This window comes from Solanum pennellii, chromosome 9 (assembly GCF_001406875.1).
Source record: "Solanum pennellii chromosome 9, SPENNV200".
Classification (NCBI taxonomy): domain Eukaryota; kingdom Viridiplantae; phylum Streptophyta; class Magnoliopsida; order Solanales; family Solanaceae; genus Solanum; species Solanum pennellii.
In genome coordinates, this window is record NC_028645.1 from 10,008 (window position 1) to 24,022 (window position 14,015).

Sequence of the window (14,015 nt, forward strand, 5' to 3'; positions counted from 1 at the left end):
CAAGGCTTATGTGTGGGCAGACATCGTCGGCAAGAAAAGGCAGTGTGTTGGCTTGACAAAGCAAGGTTGTGAAACTTGACGATGGCAAGGCAAAGGAATTTACATGGATTGCTAAAATAAAACTAAGTGTTGGAAGATAGTTGAAATATTCTAAGTGTTGAAAGTAGACTGAAATATTCTAAGTGTTGGAATGTAGGCTGAAGTATTCTAAGTGTTAGAATATTGATTATTTCGGTTAGGATATAATTGAATTTGAATTTTATTCTCAATGTTAGAAATATAGTTGTTGAAAACATAGTTTAAATCCTATGGTTACAAGTGTTGGACATATGTTATTTGTAACTGTCGCATGTAACTGCCTCGTGGAAATTTCTTCTAAGGCCTAGAGGATTGTTTCTGACCTTAGACAAATTCGTGAGCCTTTTTCTTTGTTGATTTGATATTAATAAAAGGTTAGAAAGAGTTATCGTACGTTGGCTGTGTCGTTACTTTGTTTATTGCATAAGACAAAACAAAAGCTAAGTATTTCTATATTTGGCAAAATTCGTATGAGTGTAAAATTGAAGTTTGTAAAAAGTTGTAGACTGCCTGGGAGTGATATTAAATAAAAAAATTGACCCTTTTTCACCTACCCTTAGGGGAAAGAGAGATGTCCTAAATTACTAGACGATGGGGACCCACATCACCAATGTCCATCATACTATGATCATACCATGGTTATTCTTATCACTTAATTAATTTGATTATCTATCTACCAAGAAAGATAATATTATGATTAGGTGGAATGATTAAGTATCACTAAACAATCATATAATTAAATTTACTATCATTAGTCAACTGTGTAGTTTGTTTGCCTTTTCATGAATAGTTTATTGCGTTATTTATTATTATATTGTATATACATGGAAAGCTTTTTATCCTCATTAGTCAGTTGATGAGTGGAGGGTGCACATGATAAAAATAATTAAACATGGTTTGACATTTAATAACACGTGTTTTGTGTATACTAAAACTAAATTAAACTCCCAAGAACAATTCTTAGCCTAATTAAATTTGTGTGGATCTTCTTGCTTGTTTGTTATTCTAGAAAAGTTGAATAGTTCAAAATCAAAGTGCAAATCATCCTTGGTGTATATAGCAACCCTTTTGCCCCCTCTCTCATATGCTACTTCCAGGTCAACTTATAACGACAGGTTTTCTCCCAATTCCCATTCTTTTTGCTTGTTTCAAAGTCTCTCCATGAATTAATGAGGAAGCATTGACTTAGAAAATACAACCTCATGTCCATATAAAGTAGTATGTTATAATTGTCTCTTTGAATTGAATATAAATATTGCACAAAAACTTAATAATTTGTACTTTCAACAACTCCATGGACAATCCCTATTGCCTAGTTATTATTCTTGCATTGATCTTTTGCCCTATTCTTGTGAGAGCTCAATCTTTTGATTTTGCTTACAATGGATTCAATAACTCAAATATCATTAGAGACGGAGTAGCAATAATCAATTCAAGTGGTGCACTTAAGCTCACTAATAGATCATATAATGTTATAGGTCATGCTTTCCACCCCAATCCTGTACCAATTTTCAACTCCAGTACTAAAAATGTTACTTCATTTAGTACATACTTCGTCTTCGCCATCGTCCCTCTTGAGAAAACCTCTGGTGGCTTTGGCTTTGCTTTCACCTTATCTCCATCCCCGGGTTTTCCGGGTGCTCAGGGTGATCATTTTCTTGGAGTCGTCAACATTACGAACGATGGCAATGATACTAACCACATCTTCATGGTTGAATTTGACACTGTGAATGGTCACAATGAAGGTGTAGACACAGATGGAAATCACATTGGGGTCAACAGAAATGGCATGAGCCCTACAGCGTCAAAATCAGCTGACTACTATGTTAATGATTCTGCTGTAGCAGAGCAGGTAAATCTACAAAGTGGAGAATCAATTCAAGCTTGGATTGATTATGATGGAATGAGCAAAGTGGTGAATGTAACTATATCTCCCATAACAGTTCCAAAGCCAGGTAGGCCTCTGATCAGTGAGGTCGTAGATTTATCTACTGTGTTGAACGAAACTATGTATGCTGGTTTCTCAGCAGCCACGGGAGACAAAGCGAGCTCTCATTACATCTTGGGTTGGAGTTTTCGGTTGAATGGAGCTGCTGATCCTTTAGATCTTGTAAAGCTACCTGTTGCCCCACCTGAAGTGGTAACATCATCCAAGAATTCCCATCTCAAAAGGGCCTTGATCGGAACATTTTGCTCCGTCGTTATCCTGCTCCTTGGGGCATTTTACATCTATACAAGGATGAGGCAACATGAAGTTCTAGAGGACTGGGAGCTGGATTGTCCTCACAGGTTCCGATATAGACATCTTTACAAGGCAACTAAGGGATTCCAGGAGAGTGAACTAATTGGAGTTGGTGGATTTGGTGCTGTTTACAAGGGTGTTTTGCCTACTAATGGAGCAGAAGTTGCAGTGAAGAAGATATCGAGCAATTCTCTTCAAGGAATGAGAGAATTTGCAGCGGAGATCGAAAGCTTAGGCAGGTTAAGGCACAAACACTTGATCAACCTTCAAGGCTGGTGCAAGAACAAAAATGATCTTCTCCTAGTGTATGACTATGTCCCAAATGGAAGTCTTGATTCATTACTTTACAGACAGAAGAGGGACATTGTTTTAACATGGGAACAGAGATTTAACATCATCAAAGGGATTGCTGCAGGGCTTCTTTACTTGCATGAAGAATGGGAACAAGTGGTAATACATCGCGATGTGAAAAGCAGTAACGTCCTTATTGATGGGGAAATGAATGGCCGGTTAGGGGATTTTGGGTTAGCAAGATTATACGACCATGGCAAGAATTCACACACAACAAATGTTGTTGGCACAATAGGGTACATTGCACCAGAATTGACACGAACAGGAAAGGCCTCAACGAGAACGGATGTGTATGCATATGGTGTACTACTTCTTGAAGTAGCTAGTGGAAGACCTCCTATTGTCTATGAACCAGGGAAAGGAGCTTTAGTACTAGCTGATTGGGTGATTGAATGTTTACAACTAGGTAATATTCTTGATGCAGTTGATCAAAGGTTGAATTCAGTGTATGTAGATAAAGAGGTTCAAATGATTTTCAGACTTGGGCTTGTTTGTTCTCACCCAAGGTCAGAAGCTAGGCCAACAATGAGACAAGTAATGAAGTACCTCAATGGAGATGAATCACTTCCAGTTTTTGAGCAACAGTTGAGTTGTATTGGATCTGATAGGGTTGATGAAATCACAGCCAAGTTCTTGGAAGTGTTTTCTACTGATACAATCAATATATCACGTCGTTCGCTATCCGTCGGACAGATATCATCTAGTTCACTCCATTCTGGTCGATGAAAACATGGAATTTGTACCCAAATCCTATTTTTCTTCCTCATAATTCTGCAATTACTCTTTAGATAGGTCATCTGTTTCTGGGCTCATTCAACATTCACAAGCTAACAAGGAAGAGAAACCTAATCTCACTCCTATGTCTGCAATATCACTTATCACATCCTATACTTTTGTTCATGTACAAACTCTATTTCTTGAATGTTTTAAACACAGATTCTAATTGTGTTATTCTAATTTCATGTATGAGATGAGTTTTTGTTGTAGGGTTCAGAACCAAAACCAATTGGTCATTTTCTCAAAAAAAAAAAAAGAATTGCAGCTTTGTTTGAGGCATGGTTTATTAATCACTGGAGACTTTTGTAATCATCTATTTAGTTTGAGGCATGATTTGTGTTTTTCCAATGGTAATGGAAAGCAACTTTGCTAAGATGGGGTTATACTTCCACCTTTAATCCAGTTAATGATATAAAGTTGATACAAATTACGTTACATGATGTGGCCTATTTGGTTAGTGAGGATCAATATAGTTTGCAAATTTTATAGTATAATAACCATTCGGAGGTCTCATTCTTTCTCTATATTTTTTTTTTACTTTCATATTTATATTCTCCTTGGACAGAGGAGATTATAGTTAAAGGTCAATACATTGCTAAATCCGTTCAATAGTTCGATAATTANCAATATAGTTTGCAAATTTTATAGTATAATAACCATTCGGAGGTCTCATTCTTTCTCTATATTCTTTTTTTTACTTTATTTATATTCTCCTTGGACAGAGGAGATTATAGTTAAAGGTCAATACATTGCTAAATCCGTTCAATAGTTCGATAATTAAAAAAAAAACAGGTCACCGCAATACGTTTTTTGTTTAGATTTGTGAAATCACAGAAAGATGAGTTACTGGAAGCTGATCAAAAGAAAATGGCTGACTTGTAATATTATAGACTAGACAAAGTTATAACAACAGCAAGGTGACCTTGACACTTTTTGAAGCTACAAGTCTGCATACCAAAAATTTTAAAGGAAGAATTTCAACTTTCATAGCCAACACAAGAGATGCAAGCTTAGTTGATTATATAAACCCCACCTTGGTAACCTGACAACTCAGCCTCGGCAATATGATGGGGTAAAAAAAACAAGATTCCTAGATAAAGAGCAACTCTAAGATACAGCTCACCCACAAACAGAAAAAGCGCGCCCAATCATTCCTTGTGTCCAGGTTGCTGTTTCTTTCAGCTGTTCATCATCGGATTGAAGACACTCACCCAAAAGCTGTTCGAGAAATGCAGGATCTTTGAATATGGTCTTTGCACTGGAACCAAGAGCATCAGCTAGATCTCCCAACACAGCTACTGCTGCTTTTGTTACACTCTCGTCTCTACAAAAGAACCACAATACACATGTCACAACTCAGAAGGTGCAAATATGATAAGAATATTGAAGTATCCATGAAATTCAGTTAACAATACTACCTTGGGCTGTCTTTGGCAACCAGTTCAATGAACTGCAAGAGATGAGGAGCATGGGGTAACATCAAGTTGGCCTTGGTACTCTTAAATCCTTGAAGAAGTCCAGAGTATGCTTCAAAAATACTGCGTCTGAGCTGGTTGCCATATTCTAGCATTTCATCATCACTATTGTCTAGTTGGGCACACATTTGAGCTGCACTTTGCATCATAGGTAATGCATACTGAAGGTACTTCTCAAAGTGTTCACCAATAGCAAGCGCAATATCCCCAAAGCAGGAGAATATGGGAGGTTTTACAGATCGGTTAAGTTCACCGCTAGATAAGTCTTTGAGAAGAAGAGTCATGATCCCATCACAGTATGGCAAGATCTTGTCATCCAATGCACGGCAAATATCACCAACCACCCCCACTGAGATGGAACAAACCTGGTATTCTTCAAAATTCTGCAGCCCCATCTCAATATACTTGTAAAACTCTGGCATATACTTCAAAAAGTCTGATCCAGTTGCATAGGCCAGCGCACCAATAGCAAGCATAGCCTCTTCGTGGACAGTTGAGCTACGACAGGCAAAAACCTTCAGGAACAATGTCATGATCTGGTCAGCAACTTGGAGTATTATAGCCTTGGTTTCATCAGCACTACTTAGCTTCTGAATAATAACCTGGAGTACACCACATAGAGAAGCCTGTAGATCTCCCTGTTTTTCTCTATCATCAGAGGATAGAATCTGAAGCTCAAAAGTTTGTGCCAACTTGTCCATGATAACAGGGCAAAGGTGATTAATAATCTGAGATGTTTCAGAAAGATTAGAGCACCTAACAACTTCATTCAAGGTTTCATATGCTGTGGTTCTGAGCTTAGAACCACTGTCAGTCCGATCAGCCGTTGCAATAAGAGAACTAATAATCTGAGTTATAAATGGAGTGAGCAGAGACGAGCTTGTCCCAGCATCCTCATATCCTTGAGAAAGAAAATAGATAGCCCCACAAACTTTTTCAGCAACATGAGGAACATCTTTTATACTCTCTAACAGCACCTCCACTATTTGTTGGAGATTGGCTGGGGTGATTACTGAAAATCCAGAAGCTGGAGTGTGCAGCAACTCAAAGATACGGCTAAGAGTCCATGCTGTGGTATCTCTAATGTGTTCATTATTATCCTTCATCGCGTCAAGTAGATGTTTTAATCCAGCATGGACCATGGGAGATAGCTTCTCGATGCTTGGACCTTCAAGTATTGAGCCAAATGCATATATGGCAGCCTCACGTGAGCGCCAATCAGGTTTCATTATGTTAGCCTCCACAAAAGGCATTACAAGGGGAACAACAGCATCTCCAACAGTTCTGGCGACAAGACCAAGACATGTTCCACCAGCCATAGCCAGATTCCAGATGTCATCATCTTGATCCTGTTCCTCATCCTGTTTCAATAAAGTTTCCAGCAGCATTGGAACTAATACTTCGAGGGCCTTCTCGATGAAACGGGAATGTTGCACACTGGAATCCCCACTGTCAGGGACCTCATAATCTTGAAGCTCTATCTCTTCATCACAGATAGAACTCCAGAATTCAATTGCTTGAAGGGCAACAGCCTCCTCATCTTCTTTAACTGCTTTAGCTGTCAACTGGAAGAGAGCCTGCATGTAAGGTTCAAGCAACTCATAATACGTTGATGCTATAGAAACAAGACACTCAAAAGCAGCCTGCCTTAACTGTCCCTCCTTTGCTGTGGCTGCCTCACAGATGACCTTCATAATATAATTTCTCTCCATCTCATTGTCAAAGTTTGTCTGAGCAAAATCCAGAGCATTATACAAAGCTCGAGTTGCAGCGAGTCTGACTTCAACACTTTCCTCCTCAACATTCATACCTTGAACAACAGCTGTGAGAACAGAGTTTACTTCATCTTGGACAAGATCATGGTGAGATATCTCCTCACACACATAACCAAGTGTCTCCAAGGTTGCCTGTTTCACGGATGCAGGACTTCCTTGTTGTGTCATGTTAACAAGCAATGAACCAATGAGCTCTGGCCATTGTTTCTGAGGAACTTCAATGGAAGCTATTTTAGCAATCACTTGGGAAGCAGTGTGACTTGCCTCGCGTACAGATGATCCAAGGCAGCTTAGAAGCAAGCTTTTAATTTGAGACTTGCAAGATGAATCAATTGTCAGCCACTGTTGAACAAGCTGTTGTTTCCTGACAGTTTCTTTAGCATCCAGTGAGTTCTTAAGCACAATACCAGCTAGCCTACGAGATTCTGTAGGCTTCCCATCATTTGAGAGCTCAACAGCTAGTGAAAGAAAAAACCCTGGAAGGTTTTGCTCTCGGAACTGACTAAGATTAGATTCTGCCTCAGTCCGAATCTTGGCATCTGCTGATTGGGCAGCCAACAAAAACTGAGTAATCTCAACAGCCATGTTGTTCCCTACATGTTGAACGACATTATGTACTGTAGCAGTTTTTAAAAATACACAACATATCAAGTAATCAAGTCACACCTTAAAGAAAATTACATGACTCTGTCCATAAAAGCACAGTAGGTGCAAAAAGCAACACTTTAAGATACTCATTCAATTTCATATACAAGGTAACATACTATCATCACAACAATTAAAAGGCTTGAAAATAACAATTCAACCGTCTCTATCGCTATAAGTTTTAAAATAAGATAACATCTGGAATCTTAGGGGGAAAAAACGTTTGGATGTCAATATCAATCCCAAAAGTTCTCTACGAACACAAACAAGAAAAGAAAATGCCATAGGAACAGAACTCCTTGCTCAAATTAATCAACAAAAGACAAATCTCATGTTCCAAGTAAACATCGATTGATATAAAACTAACTACATTTATACTTCATACAACAGATAATCAACTTCAAATCCAAAACAAAAACAGCAACGCATACAAAACTGTGCAAAAAAACACAAAAACGTTGAAATCAAACAGATCTTACTCATAAAGAAAACAAAACCTAGAACAATGAGTTGAAAAAAAAATTACCTTTCAATCAAAAAAAGAAGATAATTTCAACAAGAGCTAGGGTTTTGCCTAGCTCCAGAGAACAAAATCAATCAAACAGTTGTGATTTTTGCTGTTGTTTGTGAAGGTGAATTTGGGGTGGGGGGTGGGGTATTTTCGAATAGTGTTAAGAAGCGGGATATGGAGGAAGTTTATATATTTGAAGAGTTGAAAAAACCCTACAAATACTGAAGATGACTTTAACCCTAGTGGTTTTTGAAATTCTCACACGTGCCGTACTAATGGCTTATGGCTCATGTTAACTAGTTGGGCTTTGTTGAGTTGTTCAACTTATGAGTTGGGCTTCATTTCTAAGTTGGGCTTTACTTTTTAGTAAAGGAAATGCATTTGTACTTTTACCAAGCCCAAAAAAGTTANGACTTTAACCCTAGTGGTTTTTGAAATTCTCACACGTGCCGTACTAATGGCTTATGGCTCATGATAACTAGTTGGGCTTTGTTGAGTTGTACAACTCATGAGTTGGGCTTCATTTCTGAGTTGGGCTTTACTTTTTAGTAAAGGAAATGCATTTGTACTTTTACCAAGCCCAAAAAAGTAATTGAAACATTTTAGACGATCACGACCTTTAGAAAAGATGAAAAAATCACAAATCCTCGACAACTTTTGATTTCCTATTCACCCCAACAATGGAATGGGTACTAAATTCCTGTTTTGAGCGTAAAATTTTACTGCAGGTAAATAAAATTTTTAAATCATAAAATCCAAAACAGAACAATTGTTAATGAATTCATGACGAATCACCAATCTAATAAAAAATAAAATTTCTCCGGATCCCCCCCTGTTTTCAGCTTCATGCTCTTGAGGTTCACAGGATGCCAACTTTCATTCTTCCCATCAAATTTGTAGGCTTTTACTTGTTTTAATTGAATAAGTTGAGGCTCCTCGTTTTCATCACTCAAATTCTTTATATACAATAACCGATGGATGAGATATATAATCATTTTGAATGATGATGATATGTGGAGTTTCCTCGGACGAAAACACCACAACAAAGCATCCACAAATGTTGGAGGATCGTCTCTTGGCTCTATAATTACATCCAAAACGTCCACTTTTGGGGTAGCAGCAACTCCATAGTGTCGATTCAAATGCTCCATATTGATCTCACCACATCTGTAAATATAAACTGAAACTTGAATGGAAACTTGTGACCAATTTGATAGAAATTCCATCCATCGACAGAACCACTTATTATCCAAAGAGTTTTCCTTGGAATTAAAAATTAAGTTGTTGAATTTGCTTGATACTTTTGCAAGTTTAAGCTGCGGAAGATAGTACCCTGCATACTCGAGTGATACCAAATTTGGAGCATATACTTCAATTTTCTGACGATCATTAATCCGCAAATTATTAATCTTCAGGACCCTCAACGATTCACTTGTGCCAATTTTAAACCTTGTTGAAGAAAAACTACCAGATATCTCTAAAGATTCCAGATTCGGAAACTCAACAATATCCAATTCGTCCAAACAATAACTAAAATAAGATAAGTATTGAAGAGTTGGTGCTTCGATTTCAACACTCTGATTCTTCTCTATCGCAATCTGAAGTGACCTAATGTTTTGAAGATTTCGCACCTCAAACTTTTTCCACCCGGAACAATAGAGAATGATTAAATTGTCGATCAAGGGATAATTATTGACTAGACCTTGTAGCATGTTATCGTCTAAAGTTACACCATCTAGACAAAGCTTTCTCAAAGAAAGACAATTATTCCCCTCATAACTAGTAGGTAATGAAGAAAAATACACCAGATTACAACTCTCCAACACCAATTCCCGTAAATGTGTTGCTGTCAAAATTTTGAAAATATTGAAGGATGAAAAGAATCCTAAATTTCTGTAGACTAGCTCGGTTACACCATTTTGAAGAGCAATGTCAAGCCACTTATCAATCCTAATGAAAATATAACGAGTAGGTTTCCAAATGTCGATGGAAAGTTCAAACTTGTCAATAGGAATTTCCTTATCCCTGTATCTCTTCATAATTTTATCCACTATATCCATGTCAATTTTACCTCTGGTACTACTCCATTCAGCCCTCTCCTCCGCCCCTGAACAAGCTATGAATAACAAGTTGGGATGAGTCAACCAAGCTTTTAGCCATGCTCTGGAGAGAATTATCATCCGTGATGCTTCCATATAATTAACATTAGAGAGTATCTTGTGAATAGCATCTTCAGGCAATATATCAATTGTGGGTTGATTGTGAATAATAGCACCTTCAGGCAATGCATCAGTTGTGGGTTGATGATTTTTCTTCTTATTCTTATTATTATGCAACCATACCTTTAAAACCCGTTTTTTTACGCCGATTCTGCTGCAGAAGTCATTAATCAGCTTTTCATCTACATTCTGCAATTCCCACCCAATTCTTTCCCCGAATTCAAACATTCTTTTGTTATGATAATTGCCTTCTGCTCTCTTCATGGTGTTGCCTGGGAGTTTATAGGTTTTAATTAATTTTTTTTGGTATGTCAAGTTTAAACTATTTATAACCTATTAACAGGAAGTTGCGACTTTTACGAAAAATTGTGATTTTTATGAAAAGTTGTGACTATTATGAAGGGTTGTGATGTTTCCAAAAGCTTTGTGTAATAGTACATTCAAAGAATATTCATTAGCAGTAGTAAGCCTCTTTAGTAGAGCCAACCAATGTCGTGGATGGATGCTCTTCCAAGGTAACTGAGGGAGCATATAAACTTGCATTTTATTTATTTTATCATAGTCTGTAATCTGATCACCTTGGATATGATTGTAGTTGCATTCAGGATCAATAATCTTCCTGATAACCCACGTAGCATTCAATAGTCTGCAAATGCATTACATTGAGGCCTCCAACAGCAGGCTATTACATCTCCCGTCGATAAGAAAGTTGTGTCGTAATCCTTTTGGACCTACAAACTTTATAAGTTGAAGCCTAGCTAGTAGTCCAACACTTGAGAAATTTTATCGATCAACAGTACTACTGTGCGTGCACCCCCAAGTATTTGTATTTGTATTTGAAAGGTAATGTGCCCCAGTCATGCAAATTGAACTCTTATTAGTGTTGGCCTGTAGCCCAGAGGCTTTTGTAAAAGCTTCTGCCATAGATTGTACTTCAGCTTTTAACATCAGTGAATAAGCAAATATGCATCACCTTTAACTGTTGGATGCATCACCTTTAACATTGCAGGTATTCCAGAGCAATTAAAAAGAGGTGTCTGCCTTATGTACGTACCCATGCATTTACTTGTAAGACAATTATCGACTATATATTTACTAGCTTTCTATCCTAATTCCAATCCTCCATAACCTCCTATCTAGCTGAAGGTACTTATTATTAAAATTTCGAATCCGCATCTTGTCTCTGTTTGTAAAAAGAAGTCGAAAAGAATAATAACTACAACAAAGTAATACTAATATAAATTGAACTACAAGAATTAACAAATATAGCAACACAATCTATCAAAGTAGTACGACTACTAGTATGGAAGGATAAGTGAGACAACTGATCTCAATTGTCTACTAGCCTTATCCTAATCCGGGTCCTTTATCTAAGATCACATCCTCGATCAGTTGAAGGCACATGCATGCTATTAAAATTTAGGATCCTCATCTAATGCATGCTTGTCTTTATTGCTCCATTGAGGTCTCGAAGCTGCCACTACACTATTCTTCACACAACATGGCTTGGGTTTTATCCTCCATGGAATAAACATGTCAAGCACACATGATACTGTTGCCTTAGGAGAAAAACTACATTTTCTTCTTCCATTAATTTGCTCATCCTCTTGTAATCTATTCTCCAAGGTAGATGAAATAGCTAGTACCTTTGCATCTTTAAGAAATCTTTGAATGATGAAATTTGGTACTGCTGGCTTACTGGTGGACCAATCATAATTACATTCCTCATGAACAACCAGCTCCTTATTCGATTTTCTATATTCCGTCTCATCATTAGACTCATCCCCTAACGAAAAAACATCTAGAGCATCTGAGTAAACATCATGGTTGTCAACATCATAAACCTCATTGTACGATTTAGTAGTTGTAGTAGTACTACTTGTTGTACCTAATAATTGATCTTTTCTTGTATGCCGCCACATACATGGTGGCAATTTTGGAGGTGGTACAATTTCAATGTTTGTTGTTAACCTCATTTCTTTTGGTTTTCCAGGGCTTTGTTCCCAAGAAAATGGCACTCTATTAAAAATGTCAATGGAAAGTTGATTGGGACAAGATAATGATTTTTCACTAGAACGTCTAGTTGACAAGAGAGGAGCACTAAAATCTAATTTTCTTGGACATTTTTCTTTTTTCTCTTCTTCTACTTGTACTTGTTTTTCCATGGATTTTGAGAGATACTATTGGAATATGTAAGACAAATGGAGAAAATAAGCACTTGTGTGGTTATTTGTCTGATCAGTAAGGTTAAAAAGTTTAGTCATAATTATTAGTAGTTGTAACTATGGGGATTCTCGTGAAGTTTGAAGCTAAAAAAGTGTAAACTTTTATTTGGTCATGTCACAGGTTATTTAAGAGGAGAAACATTTTGATGCCACATGGTTTCTAAATGTACTTTTGTGTTAGTGCCAGAGTAAGTATCATCAAGTATTAATTATTACACATTTTTTGTTGCACTAAAGGAAGAATTTTCGTACAAAAAATAGGTTTTTTTGTAAAAATAATAGTATTAAAATTAATGTATATCACTTGAAAATGTAATACGAAATTGTTATTTAGTGAAGCAGTATGTCAAACAGTACGAAATTTTGGTGTGAATTGTGAAGTATTGTGCTCATGAATAATAAAAGTCTACGTGAATAACAAATAAGAATAATAATATGAATACGCTAGTATGATATATATGGTATCTCCACAACTAAATTACGGCATATTTAATATAATTTCACAAATACATAAAAAAAAATTTGTATATAATTTTATTTTTACCATGTAAAGGTAAAAACTATTTTGATAGACTCTCCATCCATGTGTAATGCATATAAAAATAGTATAAAAAGAACGGAAAAGGGCCTAAAATACCCTCGAAGTATTGAAAATGGTACACAATTACCCTCCATCCACCTATTGGCCCCCAAATACCCTTCACATCCATCTTTGGATCCAAATTTACCCCTTCATTAACAGACCAAAATTAAAAATAATTAAATAATAATTTTTAATGACGTGGCACTCAATCATTGGTTGTAATTTAATTATTTAAAATAATTTTAAACCCACCCATTACCCACCCATTTTAACTAAACCCACCCATTACTTTTAAGTCAACATATGTATTTGTTTAGCCCATAACAATAGCTATAAAGGAAGCAGCCAACATCTAGAGACAGAGGACAATTGAAAATCTGCAAAGTACAAGCAAAGCATTTCAGACTTGAAGTCATGTTTAACAATTGATTTTGCTATAGAGGAACCGGCAAATAACACAATATCTAAGTTTTAATGGTCCATAACTCCATATGAATGCAAATGATTTGAAGCCATCTATTTACACACACAAATTGTACAAGTAAACACAAACAGAAACTCTCCTTGTTAACACCAAATCATTTTGTGACCATTTTCAATTAGAACTCATTAGATATCTTGTATAGTTAGTCAATCAGGTGCTATAGATGCATTCTAAATAAAGGATAACAACATCAACTTGAAACTCTATTTGATTCGATCCAAGTTTTAACACATAAGTTCGCATACACGTTAAAGGAAAAAGCAACAAAAACACTTTCAAATGAAATCTTTGTAGAAAAGAAGAAAAGGATATAGAAAGATTAAAGAATTGTTGAACGAAATTACCTGAGAAGGGATTGGGTATAACTGGAAAAATGAATAGGAAAGTTAGGAGAGAGAAGGGTAATAAGGGAAAAATGAATGGGAAAGTAATGGGTGGGTTTAGTTAAAATGGGTGGGTTTAGTTAAAATGGGTAGGTAATGGGTGGATTTAAAATTATTTTAAATAATTAAATTACAACCAATGGTTGAGTGCCACGTCACTAAAAATTATTATTTAATTATTTTTAATTTTGGTCTGTTAATGAAGGGGTAAATTTGGACCCAAAGGTGGATGTGAAGGGTATTTGGGGGCCAATAGGTGGATGGAGG

The 14,015-nt window shown here is 36.5% G+C and overlaps 3 protein-coding genes across 3 annotated transcripts; 1 reads left to right on the top strand and 2 right to left on the bottom strand.

The window, feature by feature from the left end:
* Positions 1–1,010: 1,010 nt before the first annotated feature.
* Positions 1,011–3,821, top strand: LOC107029502 (lectin-domain containing receptor kinase VI.3-like). The gene has a single exon (XM_015230929.2). It carries the CDS (start codon positions 1,373–1,375, stop codon positions 3,395–3,397), a length of 2,025 nt encoding a protein of 674 aa, XP_015086415.1. The 5' UTR covers positions 1,011–1,372; the 3' UTR covers positions 3,398–3,821.
* Positions 3,822–4,302: 481 nt separating this feature from the next.
* LOC107031474 (importin subunit beta-1) lies at positions 4,303–8,040 on the bottom strand. The gene is made up of 3 exons (XM_015232868.2): positions 7,870–8,040; positions 4,867–7,291; positions 4,303–4,772 (listed from the first exon to the last, which is right to left on the bottom strand). The coding sequence occupies exons 2-3, from the start codon at positions 7,281–7,283 to the stop codon at positions 4,568–4,570; spliced, it is 2,622 nt and encodes an 873-aa protein (XP_015088354.1). The 5' UTR covers positions 7,284–7,291; positions 7,870–8,040; the 3' UTR covers positions 4,303–4,567.
* A 3,445-nt stretch (positions 8,041–11,485) lies between these two features.
* On the bottom strand, positions 11,486–12,049 carry LOC107029874. The gene has a single exon (XM_015231320.1). The coding sequence runs from the start codon at positions 12,047–12,049 to the stop codon at positions 11,486–11,488; it is 564 nt and encodes a 187-aa protein (XP_015086806.1).
* Between the last annotated feature and the right edge of the window lie 1,966 nt (positions 12,050–14,015).

What these genes read in the sequence shown, in the direction of transcription:
- LOC107029502 (XM_015230929.2), top strand. Translation starts at nt 1,373, where the DNA reads ATGGACAATCCCTATTGCCTAGTTATTATTCTTGCATTGATCTTTTGC.
- LOC107031474 (XM_015232868.2), bottom strand. Translation starts at nt 7,283, where the DNA reads ATGGCTGTTGAGATTACTCAGTTTTTGTTGGCTGCCCAATCAGCAGAT. An exon ending in GTTGCCAAAGACAGCCCAAG is followed by an intron (nt 4,773 to 4,866) that starts GTAGTATTGTTA and finishes GTTCTTTTGTAG; the next exon opens with AGACGAGAGTGTAACAAAAG.
- LOC107029874 (XM_015231320.1), bottom strand. Translation starts at nt 12,049, where the DNA reads ATGAGGTTAACAACAAACATTGAAATTGTACCACCTCCAAAATTGCCA.